This window comes from Psittacula echo, assembly GCF_963264785.1.
Source record: "Psittacula echo genome assembly, chromosome: 2".
Classification (NCBI taxonomy): domain Eukaryota; kingdom Metazoa; phylum Chordata; class Aves; order Psittaciformes; family Psittacidae; genus Psittacula; species Psittacula echo.
Window position 1 is genome coordinate 4,181,423 of NC_137737.1, and position 14,250 is coordinate 4,195,672.

The window sequence follows — 14,250 nt, forward strand, 5'->3', positions numbered from 1 at the left end:
ATAAACTGTAACCCACAGTGTATAATGTGTGTGATGTCTACTGAAATGAGATATTGATTATTAACTTGGCTCTTCTGACATTACCCTCTTGAACATACACTGTATAGAGCTACTCAAAGTTTTAGGTTTCGAAGTGTAACTTTGATTTGCATTGTTTTGAATACTCTTAAGAGTAGTACAGATATGCCATTCTTAATGTGTGCATGTATATGTACTTGTGTGTGTGTATACTTAAACACATGTCCACCCAGCAATTCTTTTTCATTTTAGGACAAACCCGAAGTCTGCTTTATGAAAGGTGCTTATGAACAAGTCATTAGGTACTGTACATCATATAACTGTAAGGGGCAGACCCTACCTCTTGTTCAGCAACAGAGAGAGAAATACCAGCAAGAGAAGACATCTATGGGCTCTGCAGGACTTAGGGGTAAGGCTGTTTCAGTGTCGTAAAATAACCTTTGTTATTTTAATGGCACTGCTTATTGTTTAAAAATGAACAAGAAGAACCAGAACTGTGAGGATTATTTTATGTTGTTATTCAGTAAGTGCCACCGGGTTGTTCAGTTTTACTTTAAAGTGGGGGAGTGGAAAAACGGGTGCTGTTGCCTAAGGCATGTATAATAACATGATTAAATTGCAGAGGGTGAGAAAAGGCACAGCTGGTTCCTGTCATCTCTTGTGTGTGACCATAACAGAACAATATGTTGCTCCCTAGTAGCTTCCATATCTCATTACAGAGAATTAGGCTAGCACAACTGATTGTAGGTCAGAAGATGCCATTTGAGTTACCTTTCCTGTTAACAAGCTGTGTAGACTTTTAATACAACTGAAAGCATGGCTATGCTGGCAGTGCTACCTCTGTGTGCTGTTTTATTCTGATAGTCATTCTTTATGTCTGCTTCAGACCACTCTCAAATCTAGGGTAATGTTTTTAAGCAAGTGCTTTCCTCTTGCAACTCTAGTGTCATTTAAATGTGTTTGAATTAAGGATACTACTGTAAAAGACATTCCAGAAAATATTCAGCATGTACTTAATGAAATCTGCCTCTCTAAAAGGAAAAAAAAACCAAAGCAGAAAGTTAACTGATCCTCCCTTTCATCCTTTTGCATAAAAGACTGTACATGTACAGAGAGACCACAAAGCTGGATGCCGTTCTTTTTCCACACAGTGAAAGTATAAACACTTTAATCTGAGAACAGATAGGAAAGTTATCTTTAAAACCTGGAAGACAAGTGTTTGGTAAAAAGACTACTCTTCAGAAGAAAGGGATATACATAAGTAGGCTGTTAAGAATACTCCACAGGCATTGCCACTGAGGTTTAGAAGAAGATTGCAGCTCCTCCCTTTGCTTTGTGCTGGCCTACTTGTTTAAAGCAGTTGTTTTAAGTGTTGATGTAAGTGATAACTTCAGATCTTAACTTTTGTGTGTGTTTTTTCTTCCTCTTCTTTGTCTCCTAAAAGTTCTTGCCTTAGCTTCTGGCCCTGAGTTAGGACAACTGACTTTTTTGGGACTTGTGGGAATAATTGACCCTCCACGAACTGGTGTAAAAGAAGCTGTTACAACACTCATCACATCAGGAGTTGCAATAAAAATGATTACTGGAGATTCACAAGAGACTGCAGTTGCCATCGGTATGAATAGTCCTCCTCCTCTCATTTGTCACTTGCGTTCTGTTTTGGCAGTGAATAGCTAACTGTTGTGAAGTGTGGGTGCTAAGTTTTCAACATATGTGAGTTCTGTATAGTGGGTTAGCATATAGCACAGTGGAATTAGGGGAAAGAAAACCTAACCAACCAACCAAAAACCACCAACCAACCAACCAAAACTCCCCTGAAGTAATACTTTGGTTTCAGCTTAAATTTGTTTATTTGTATTTTTCTTTTTTCCTTTTTTTCCTCTCTAACTGGGTTAATGTATGACTTTTGCTGTTGGAGACTCTGTATTTTCTTACTGTATTTTGTTATAACACCCCCCTTTCTACTCTCAGCTTTGGATGCCTGTTTTAGGGCAAAAGGGAGAAACTAAAATAACCAGTGACAATGAGTATTAGAATGCACTTCAATGCTATCCAATAGAGTTTTGTGTATATATCCAAGTTTGAAGTTTAAGTACTATAAATAAATATTCAAACAAACTAGTTATCTTCATTTTACAGTATTAATACATTAAAGAACAAGTACTTTTGCCAGAATATGAATTCTTTACATACAGGATGGTGAACAAGAACTTGAATGTGCACATAACAAATGCACCCCTAGACTAGCAGTACTTTCTCAGAAGGGTTTTCTTCCTTGTGTTTCCCATGGCATTTTCATTTTCTGCCATGTTGTTTTTGAACTGTGAATTCTTTAGAGAGGACGGAGCTCCTGTGTTTATATGGCGCCTGACACAAGGAAATACCAACATTTAGACCTAATAAAAGTGTCAGGAAATAAGTATCTGATTATGATAGACTTTGTAGTATGTGTTTGTTACTAAAGAGTTCCAGCACTTTATACTGAGCTAGTAAGGTGTTAACATGTTCTGCTCTAGGCATTTCGAATCTGAAATATTGCAGAAACAGTAGGTTTAAAAAAAATAAAATTGGGTAGTAAATGTTTTAAAAGGGTAAATTAATGTAATACCTCTTTTATTATTTATTTGCAGCTAGCCGACTAGGACTGTATTCCAAAAATTCACAGGCAATCTCTGGAGAAGAAATAGATGATCTGGATATTCAGCAGCTTTCTCAAATAACACCAAAGGTTTGTTCTGATACCCTGCTTACTGAAATGCAGTAAAGGATAGATTGTTGTATTGAGAAATGCTTTTTTCTGTGGAATACTAAAATGTAACTTCTGAGATACAGATAGCATGGTTCTAATCAAAGTGATCCAGTAAATTCAGCAAGAGTACAGAAACATGGAAGCTGTCCCAGATCAAACAAGTATCTTCTGGTTTAACATATGACCATACAAAAATTCATTTCTTTGGGCTCCCACGGTTAGCTTTTTAGTGAGTTTATTGCTTTCTTCTCTTTTAACAATTCACTTTTTTTACTTTTCAATACCTGTATTGGAACTTTCATTTTGCTACCTCTCCGTGAGCACCATCACCTTTTTGTATTGTTAGACCCTTTTATTTCTTTGAGTAGCTCAGCTTATATATATATATATATATATATATATATATATAAAAAACCTTACAGTTTGCATGTTCAGACACTTCATCCTTTTGTAACTTGCAAGAAGAGCTGTCTGCATTTTTAGTGGTTTTTAATTGATCTGAGGTCACTGGTTGAGAATTTTTAAAGGGTCTGTTAAATTACTGCTTAATACTTTTTAGTTATTAAATGCATTGGCCAATGTCAAAATTGTAAATGCAAAGACATAATCAAAAGCAATTGAGGTTCAGGCTGGCTGTGTTGAAAAATTTATGCATGAAAAGACTGCAAAAGGAGACTGCAGCATGCTTGTGTCTCATGTAAGCAAGCCAAAAGCCAATACCTGCAGTCAAGAAACGTGAATGTCAGCTTTGTGTCTTTCCTTGGACACTCACAAAAACAAACTTGGGAAAACTGAATTGTGTGGCAAATAGTAATTTCTGTATTGATGATACTTGTTCTTAAGGACTCTTCGCTGTAAATAACTGAAATAGCTACAAATTGACTTTGTGCATGTTTGACCTGAGACCCAATTTGTTTCCTAGGTGTTTGTTTAAAATTTCATTAGAAATCAATTAAACCAGTAAGGTTGAGATCTGTGTAGTCTGAAGTGGCTGTTGAGAAGCCTAACTTCTTACCCACCTTCTTAAAAAGGAAATATAGATGTGAATGCTAACAGTATGGAGTTGAAGGAAACCTTAACTCCATGTGCTCAAATTTCAATGTACAGAGAAGACCACAGACAAAAAAACTTATGAAAACTCATCATTCCTTCTAAGCTGTTCTAAGAATCTTCTAAGAATTTTTATTAATTTTTAATTAATTAATTTTATTCATTAGCTTCAAAACGTCACTCTGTTAATAATACGCTACATAAACAAGTAAAACTGAAATGTCCTAAGTAACTTGTCAGAAGTGCTGACAAGGGAAAAGACATTGATAGTACAGTCGGCGTGGCAGTTGCCTGCACAGATTTAGGAAGGCCAGCAGCAAGCCATTGTAACTCATGTTGCTTCATAATTTCAGAAGGCTTTTAAATTGCATATTCTGTCTTGAAATAAGTAGCACCAACTTTGTTTAGCAGAGCATGCTTTGAATCTTCTTTGGAATGCTATTTCACCCTTATTAAAATGGCAGCTTCAACTTTAGAGTTAACGGGAGTACAGTTAGCCTTTGGTAGTATATTTTATCCTCTGGCGTTATAGAATCCAGTGCAATTCTTTAAATTTCTCAAATTTTCACTACTTCTTCATTGTGCTTTTAACAGGTTGCAGTATTTTACAGAGCCAGTCCCAGACACAAACTGAAAATTATAAAGGTATGTCATGCTAAAGGCTCAACTGCTGGACTGTTAGAGTGAGTACTGATTGTGGTGCCTTCACTTAAATTATAACATGCTACAGTCTGGCAAGATAAGATCAGAAATTCATTTGGTTTGACAGTGAAGTGTATTTCACACTACTACTGAGAAAATGTGTAGTGCTCACAGGGGATAGGCAGCTGCTGATAGGCAGTACCTGATAGGCAGTATCATGCTTGTATATAGGGAGCTGGGGGCTGGGAGTTGATTGGAATTTTGTGTCACGTTTCAGTTACACTGACTAGAAACTTGAAAGAAGGGTATTTCTGGTACTCAGAACAAGAGAAAGAGGCATGAATTTCAAGCCATTTCTGAGGTAATGCTTCCATTCAGAAGATAACAAAAGAAGGTGGCAAAGAGGGACATACTCAGTATAACAATTGGAGCAATCAGCAAAGCAGCAATAGGAGAAGGCAGTCGGACATGAAGACAGTTGGAATATATTGAGAATTATAAGAGGGTGATAATGTAAAATGTAAATACATCTTTCTCTCTAGAGTTTGGGTTTTTTTATTCAAAGGCAGATTTTATATACCCAGCTTTAAAATTTGGGCTGTCTGAATACAGGAAAATATATGATAAATCTTTGTATATAAAAAAAAATCATTAGAATACAAACTGCTGGGGTTTGGGGGGGTTGTTTTGGTTTTTTAAGGACTTTACAGTGGAATTACAAGAAATGGGGGAGTGGGGGCATGATGGCACCAACCTTGTATGTAGAAAAATTGTTATAGTATAGGTTATTTCCATCCCTGATTTAAGCTGTTCTTGCTTTCTTTAGTCCCTACAAAATAATGGTGCAGTAGTAGCTATGACAGGAGATGGAGTGAATGATGCTGTTGCTCTGAAGGCTGCAGATATTGGTGTAGCAATGGGACAAACTGGAACAGATGTTTGTAAAGAGGCAGCAGATATGATCCTCGTGGATGATGATTTTCAGACAATAATGTAGGTGGCATTTATGTACATATCTTGTGCTATATAGTTCTAATGAAATGTTGGTTGGGTTAAAACCAACGTAAATTCCCTGGATTTGTAAGTGAGCAGCTGTTAATGAGTTCTGCACTAAGTCAGAAAAATTGTCTTTATGGTGATTACCTGTATTAGCATCTTGAAAAAAGAGCTGGGAACATAATATTACAAGAGGCAACAAAGCATTCCTGTCTTTCTGTGTATGTTAATAATAATACAAGAATGTATTTACATATTTAGACCTTTTGCTACTTTGGTCTTGTACATAGACCATATGCAAGTAACAAAAGATGTTACACATGTACATGCTATAAAAATGAACCTTTATTTCTGCTTCTCCAAGTAGAACTGTGATCATAGCATATTTGTAAACTGAAGTGAAATTTTGACTCTGTTAGCTGTCAATAGGATTCATCTTCTTTTAATTTCTTACTTTAGAAGCATCAATCTTATGTGAAAATGAGAGCATTCCTGTATTTATTTTCAACTCTTTATATAAGGTGGTGTTTCAGAAAAGGAAAGGAATATATGTAATCTATTTAAATATCACAGGTGAAAATAAGTTATCAGCTATTTGGTTTTTTTTTTTTTTTTGCTTCATATACTTCAAAGAAAGTATGGCTAAATTTAACTTAGTTTGCATTTAATCCATCTGACTTTTGAAGGTAGTGGTTGTTGGCAGAGCTGGTCTGCTGTCCAGTGAGATAGCCTTCATTTCAGAATTAAGCATCAATCTCAGGACACTTCAGTTTGTCTTAAAGTATGATGCTTAACCTGTGGGAAGAAGTGAAATGTAGAACTACAATAGAAGAAAATTACCTAGGTAGCAGTATGGCATAGGAGGATCTGAGAGTTAAAAGGTTTCCATACTAATTTAGCCAACCGCAATGTGGTGGTGTGCAAAAATGAGAGAAAAGGGAATAATTCTAAGATATGAAGAAGAGTGCATAGGAAAGACATGTGCAGTAAGTACTTTACTTTGGCTTTGTGAGGCTTTTGTTGAAATGCTTTCTCCAGTTTTGGTCACTTCATCAGGAAATCTCTCGATAGGAGGGTGAAGAGAGTGGTGAAAACTAAGGGGGGGAAAGTATGAGCTTTGATAGTTTTACATCCGTTCCCCCAACCTCTTTGAGGTTTTTGTTTTAAAAATTACTAAAGGAATGCTGATTGTTGTTCTTGGCTGTTGGGGCAATGGAAGGAAAAAATCCAGTTTTATTTGCAGCAGAGCAGACTTGACTTAGGTATTAGAAAATACTTTTGCACTGCTAGAGTTGTGATAGGCAAGTTGTGACACATGCTGGAGGTCAAGAAGATGGTCTATGCATATTTAATTCTGGTGCAGTAAGAATACCTGGTCTTCTAAAGTCATGCTGTATTTCTGTGGGTTTTTAAAGTGTGTTTGGTTGTGTTCAGGTTGGTGTTTGTTTGGTTGTTTTTTAAGTTACCTAACCAGAATCAGAAGGTCTCATCAAGGATGCTGGTGAGTCTTGAACAAGGAGATTTTATTAACAACATTCCATCTTGTAAGTTAAGTTAAGCAGCTGGAAAATAACTGTTGTGATTAATCCAGTCAAGTTGAAAGACAATGACTGCCAAAGTTCTAAGAACCTCAGCTCCATTTGGTTTTTGATGTTTGTATTGCTGCTTAAAGTATTAGTTTTTTTGGTTTGTTTTAAGCTCTTTTGTTTTGGCAGTAGTCTTGTTTGTGAAGTGATGTAATCTGTGTTTTTAATTGCAGGTCTGCAATTGAGGAGGGCAAAGGAATTTATAACAACATAAAAAATTTTGTTAGATTTCAACTGAGCACGTAAGTTTGAAAAGTTGACAGTATTGGAAGGTTCTAAGTACATTGTGAATGAATGAAAGCATCGTGAAAGCGATGCTGCGTAAATTCATGTGAACACTGTAAATTTCACATAGGGCGCTGATAATGCTTTGCTTCAAGTGTTTGTATTTGGTGGCTTGTTTCCTCTTTAAAGAACCAGAAAAGAGTGCCATAAAACAGACATCTAACTTTGTCACAGTTCTTCCTGTTACGATGTGTAAAGTCAATATCTGAGAGGTTGGTGAGAAACAGCATAGCTATGTTTGGGTCCTTGTCTAAAGGCGAAGTTAGTCATACCATCCTTAACCAGAACATGTAAATGAAATGGAGGAAACCAGGGAAATGGGAGGTTAGTTTCTCTGTAATCCATCTAGTGGTTTATGGAATGAGTTGGCTCTGTGAAGCTGACTTCCTTTTCTTGCATTAAGCCTTAGTTTCAAAACTCTTGTGAGTTAATCTGATTGGATCTGGATTCAGGAACATGGTTTTCCTCTTCGCCACATTCATGTACTTATGTGAAGCTTTCGTGGCATTTCAGAGTGGTTGAATCAAGCTGCAGAAACTAAAACCAACCAACAAAAAAAACCCCCATGACACACACACACACACAAACCAACATACAAATGCCAAAGACGCCCCCAAACCAACAAAGACCAAAAAGAAATCTCCACCAAAAACACCCCAACAGAACAAAACCCAGAAAACGCTAACCTCTTAAAACTTGCATAAGAATGCAAGAAGTGTCGTATACTTTGAATCTTGAGTAGTGTCCTGCATTGGTAGAATACCAGAAGTCTGCTTCTGAAAAATAACTAAGCATAAGTATTCTAGGACAGTGTGCTTGCCTGTTAGCATGGTAGCCTCAGGTTTCTGATGAATGAGTTACCTGTCTTTTTCCCCCCGTCCCTCTTTGCAGGGAGAACATAAACAGGGTTCGTAGAGTGCTAAATTTGGAATCATTGTAAGCCTTGCTCTCTTCATGTTGGTTATGAATTGCTTGTTGGTTAATCTTGCTCTGAAAGCAATCAGTGCATACTTGTTTAAAGAGGTTTCTAATGCCAGGCTTGCAACTAGCTAATCTGTTTTCAGTCTTCTGCCTAGCCTTCTCACCGTGCTAGTAATGAGGGGTGGTGTAGGTATTTTCAGGGAGCTTGGGGTGTAGTGCCTTGCCTTGACTGATTGGTTAGACTGCTGATACGTGCATAGAGTAGTTGTGTTTACATCAAATACGTAAAAGCAGATTGATTTTCAAAACCATGTTTAAAGATCTTCTTCTGGCACAAAAGAAACATAGAACCCAGTTCCTAAGTAAAAATCAAGTAGGTGAAGGTGAGTGGAAGGTTTTTAAGACACAAATTTGCTGTCTTTTTATTACTAAAGTAATGCTGTTTAAAATATGCAGTGTATCAAGATGACTATTCTGAATTAATTTATACTTTGCCTTTAAAATTAGGCTGTCAAAATCTCTATCTACTCTTAAGCAGTTGAAGTGTTGATTACAAAGCAGATACCAGTGGATCTTCTGAAATGTTCCATGCTGACAGTTATAAACATGGCTTCTTTCAACAGGAGTATAGCAGCACTGACTTTAATCTCACTGGCTACATTAATGAACTTTCCTAATCCTCTCAATGCCATGCAGATCTTATGGATCAATATTATTATGGATGGACCTCCAGCTCAAAGGTGAGTAATGACTTGAAATTCCAGTAGAGAGCTGTAGTCCTTTTTATTTCAAGGAAATCGAATAAGGAAATTCTGCTTATTCAGGAAATGTTGTGAAATGCTTCCAAAACAGCAAACCTTAAGTTATTATGTTTGCAGTATAGTTGTATGTTCATTCCTTTTGATTTACTTTAGTATCTAATGATAAGTATGGGGGCAGCCTGGATACCTAAAGATCCACAGATATACCTGTGAAACTTGCATGCAGGATTCTGGCTTCTCTCTGGGTTTGTTCTCTTACCACCCTCTTCACTGCAGACAGATAGTGGAGGGAGTGGTGGAAAGGAATGAATGGCAAATTCCTTAGCTGGGTTGATCACAGTAATAGAAATGGGGAACATAAGTAATATTACAAATTCCTTTAAAAGTAACATACACAACTTTGAATACTGTCTGAGATCATGTATTTATGGACTCTAAAACTACAGTGTTAGAATATTGCTAATACTTATTTACTAATACATACAGCTCAGTTTTCTGAAAGTAAAAATATTATGTGCTTATTTGAGTGAAATAATTCTTAAGCTGCAGAGAGAAGATTAAAATCTTTCAACTCGGAAAATCTAATTCTTAAGTTGGAAGCAGTGAATTATTGTTATGATGATAAAACTCTTAAGACATTCATTTAATTTCAAGTCTTGGGGTGGAGCCTGTGGATAAAGATGTAATTCGGAAGCCTCCAAGAAATCTGAAGGACAGCATTCTGACCAAAAGTCTGATTGTAAAAATACTGGTTTCGTCAATAATTATCGTGTGTGGAACACTGTTCGTCTTCTGGAGAGAGGTATGATAAGTTTAAAGCAGTAACAAACTGATTTGAAAGAAGTCCTTTTCATACCACCAGCTGGAATTCATTGTTTTTATGAACTTAATTGCAAGTTTTGACTGTGCTTATTTAATGATCTATTCAGCTAGGAGATTATAGAGGAAGGTTTTTCCAAGTAGTTGCTGAAATTGGGAGTACAGTTTTATTCCCCATTCTTTATTTTAACACTCTTTCCCAAGTCCCAAATCTACTTGGGAAACCTTAGCCCATAGAAAGTAATTGTACAAATTTTCTACCCAGGCTATTGTGAAACAGCCATTTGATTTTATTTTCCCAATAGAGAAAACCGCTGCTTGAACTTTTGGTACTACATCATAGAATTCTTGGTATTCCACATGCTTGCATAAATGTTTGTCAGGAGGCTTCATTTAATCACAGCTTGTAATTACAAATAGTTGTTAGGTCACAGGTGTGTAATTTTTGCTGTATAATTTATTAAATCAGGTTGGAGCAATCAAGTTGCTTTTGCTTTCATTTACTAGCTCATAGAACTTGAATTCTTATAATAACTTTGCTTAGTTGCAGAGGGTTTAAAGCATGCTAAAGCCATTTCATTTTCTTTTGTTGGCAGTTAAGAGACAATGTAATAACACCTCGAGATACAACCATGACTTTCACCTGTTTTGTATTTTTTGATATGTTCAATGCTTTGAGTTCTAGATCTCAGGTAGGTGATTCCTATTGTCCATTTACACAGTATTTACACAACAAGCAGAGTTTTCTTTAAGGGAGGATCTTGCTGTGTTTGTTTCAAATGTTTGCCTGCACATCTGCTGTTGAGTTTCACATATTTACTAGGTAGGATTTCTTAAATGACATCATAAGTATTACTGCCCTTAATTTGTGTACGTGATGCAGAGCTGGTAGTAATGTTTCTATCCTGACAGAAGCAAGGAAGTTTTTATTGAAAGCTGAAGTGTGATCATCCTTTGTATTGCTAAATTCTGTCAGTTCAGCATCCTTGGCAGAAAGGCCTTAACTTTGGTATTTTGTAATCCTACACCCATAATCCAAGGAAAAAGGTTTGAACTGTTCATTCTGTCTATATTTTGGATCTAAGAAAGCAAGGCTGAATTTCTGTGCTAATTGGAGAAAAGGACATTGCTGGTATACATTACTACCTTTAATTTGCAGTCTGTTTTCTGATGTGAACTGTCAGGGTCAACAGAAGCACTTCCAGTGTAGAGAGTACCTTCTAATGCACTGTACTTGCAGAAAAGTGAGCTCAAAATACAAGTCAATGACTATGAAGACAGGATTAGTACTCTGTTTACCAGAAAGAAAATATAATTAGCCTGTTCAGGAACTTTGTTCTGGATTATCTAAAAGGTCAACAGTAACTTCTTACATTTTTCTAAAAGTCTGGATGAAAAGCAGTTGTAGTTACAAATTACTTTCTTCTCTAGATATAATTAAGACTCCATGTACAGTGTAATGTGTTGTTTTACAGGCAAAATCTGTGTTTGAGATTGGACTTTGCAGTAACAAAATGTTCTGCTATGCCGTTCTTGGATCTATAATGGGGCAGTTATTGGTCATTTACTTTCCTCCACTTCAGAAGGTTTTCCAAACAGAGAGTCTGAGTGTCTTGGGTAAGAACAATTCCCTTTCCAAAACTGTGCATTAAGGATTCATTTGTGAATACACCAGCTGATGGTTCTAGAAGAGCACTTTCTGTCTGTTTGCATACAAAAGGAATACAAAGCCTTTGGGAACCATGATTTAAATGCATATGGTACACAACTGATCAGTGTGTTCTTAAATTTCTTATGTGCTTATGTATATTGGAGGTTTTTCATATAAATTTTGGTGCAGGCATAAATGAAGCATAGACTTCATTGAAGTTTTTTAAGCAATATTAATGTTGCTGTTTAGCAAGTTGGATTTTTTTTCTCTCTAAATGTAAATACCTTATTTAGACACATTGATCCTTTATTTAATAATCAACTGCACTGTCTTAGGATGAATAGACATGAGGATTTTAAGAGGCCTTAGATACACAATGCTGCTGGCTTTATTAAGACTTACATTTATTACTTCTGCAGTTTTCTGGAGTTAAATAATTGTCGTGAAATACATGTTTTCACATAATTTTTATTGTAGAGTCATTTCTGATGATGGTGATTTTTTTCCCCCCTATGAAGTTAATTGTGTTGCTTAGTGTTCATTGTTTTCATAGGTGTTAATAAAAGCAAGATTATGAAATACTTTAAGAGTTTGAAATATCATGCCTGTACTTATGATTTGTGCATAAACTATGCATGTTAACCTCCTGGTCCTTCAAAAATTGATTCTGAACTTACCCAGGGACTGGGAGACAATTTGAAAGTCTTGTGAGTCTTGTTCATTTGTAAGTCTGCCTTAAGCCTTAAATAGCAAATTTTAAAAAGGCTGATTGTGTATCTTTTTGACAGATTTACTGTTTCTTGTGGGACTCACTTCCTCTGTGTGCATAGTGACTGAGATCATAAAGAAGTTTGAAAGAAGCAAGGAAAAGATTCAGAAACGTGGAAGTTCTTCTTCGTCAACTTCGTCTTTTCTTGATGTATGATGCATATTGCATTCTTTTGTTTGCAAACTTAGCGATTGCTGTCTAAAGATGTAGGGGAAAGCAAATCAATATTTGGAGGATAAAGAAATCCTGAGGGCTTTTGACAAGTCCTTTGTTTCACTGGCTAATGATGAACGTTCGTGTTTCAAGACTGTTTAGAATTTAACTTCCAGCTGTGGGAGTAACAAATGAAATTATGCAACTTTGGTAACATTTTTCCTCAAACATAAACTTACTTTTGAGATCAAACGGGATCATATGTGGGGGGGGTTAATTTAAAGAAAGATCTAAGCCCAAGTCCCGTTTTCTGCACTTAAAAGTTATAACTGTGTAAATCCTTCTCTTAGATATAAATATTTTAGTTTGGTTTATTTAAAACATTGTCCTATGTTACGGTGGTGGGACTTTGCTACTAATACAAGGATAAAAAAATATTTCAGAGGCATTCCACGGGGTTTAGAGTCTGTCACAAGAGTGCCATATTCTAGCTACTGTATTTATTTACTTTATCCTGCAATGTGCAAGCGGCTCCAAGTACCTTGTGCTACAGGTTTTTTTTGCACAGGATGTGACCGCTGTCAGATCACTGTTTTTCTTTTCTTTTTCTGTGATTGAAAAGCCTATACTGCAATTTGAAGTAAATGTTTGCTTTTCTTAAAAGTGTGACGTCTCTCTTTTTGAAAGCAACTGGCATTTACACCAGATGAGCATGCTGGTTTGATACACTTTTAGATACAAGCTTCGTTTCATGTCTTGTTCCATATTTACTTTAGGTTATGACTGCTCACTTGAGTGATTGTAAGACAGTACTGTTACTGAAATGATTTGTAATGTATTGAATCAGAAAATGAATGCACTCTCACTCTAATGGCAAAACCCCCTATCCATATTTAAAAGAAGCTTGGTTTTCCTTTCTCTTCCTTCTTTCACTCTGATCATAAAATAGTTTTTACTGTTAGCGTAACTGATAATTTTAACCTACAGAATGACTTTTTGTGGCTAGAAAACCATTATAATACATTTGTGTCTTGATATGGTATAAAGTATTTTTAATATATGATGTCTGAATACTCTTAATATTCACTAATTGGAAATTGTGTTCTTCATCAAAATAGACTTGTAGCTGTTGTCACGAATGTCTCATCAGACACATTGCATGCCTTGAGGAAATGCAAGGAACAATCACCTACGGAATCTTGAAAAGAGGATGTCCAAGATCTCTAGGGGGGGTTATGAAACTTAATGTTATCTCTTCTGCTTTACAGCATGTGGATACACATCCTTCCATGCTGTAGTCCAAAAGTGTAGCATTGGTATTGACTCTGGGCCATGCTGTCACAAGGGCATCCTGTCAGTTAATGACTTGTCATCATAAACAGGCACTGGGTTATTTTGGTACTTAGCTTTTGTGGCTTGCCCTACATGCCATGCTCAAAATCTGGGGAGTTCATGGAAGACAAGGCATATTGGAAAATGCTGTATGAATCTCTCTGCTGTGAGGTTATTTTAATTGTTCTTTTTTCCTGTGGAGGTTCCCAGCCTTAGTTGGGAAGTGCGGCTGCAGAGAGGACATCAGTGCATCACTGAGTCTGCTTTACACCTGCAATTCATCCATTGCTGTGGCTCACCCTGGGCCTGTTCAATATGCAAATACTACCTGATTGTGTAGAGGCAAAGACGGAGGCAAAGGGCATATGGCCCTTGTCTCTTCCTGCAGGGACGTTATGTGAACCGCTGAGTTGGTAGGGCTTGAACAAGATGACCTCTTACAGAAATGCTCTTGTCTTCAAGCATAAATTTATTTCCAGCAGTTCTGCCTGTCAGAAGTGGAACAGATTTGTTAGTGC

At 36.5% G+C, this 14,250-nt stretch overlaps 1 protein-coding gene across 6 annotated transcripts in view; it reads left to right on the plus strand.

The window, feature by feature from the left end:
* ATP2C1 (ATPase secretory pathway Ca2+ transporting 1) overlaps positions 1–13,063 on the plus strand; it is a 48,209-nt gene extending 35,146 nt beyond the window's left edge. For 5 of the 6 annotated variants that reach the window (XM_080612001.1, XM_080611999.1, XM_080612003.1 and 2 more), the window contains 11 exons: positions 271–427; positions 1,463–1,633; positions 2,649–2,746; positions 4,412–4,462; positions 5,286–5,452; positions 7,215–7,283; positions 8,871–8,987; positions 9,663–9,810; positions 10,424–10,519; positions 11,303–11,444; positions 12,267–13,063. In XM_080612001.1, the coding sequence (XP_080468127.1) occupies positions 271–427; positions 1,463–1,633; positions 2,649–2,746; positions 4,412–4,462; positions 5,286–5,452; positions 7,215–7,283; positions 8,871–8,987; positions 9,663–9,810; positions 10,424–10,519; positions 11,303–11,444; positions 12,267–12,403 (1,353 nt within the window). In that variant the 3' untranslated portion in view covers positions 12,404–13,063. Of the gene's footprint in view, positions 1–270; positions 428–1,462; positions 1,634–2,648; positions 2,747–4,411; positions 4,463–5,285; positions 5,453–7,214; positions 7,284–8,870; positions 8,988–9,643; positions 9,811–10,423; positions 10,520–11,302; positions 11,445–12,266 lie in introns of those variants that run through there. The other variant, XR_013956327.1, reaches the window with a different exon arrangement.
* The last annotated feature ends 1,187 nt before the right edge of the window (positions 13,064–14,250 follow it).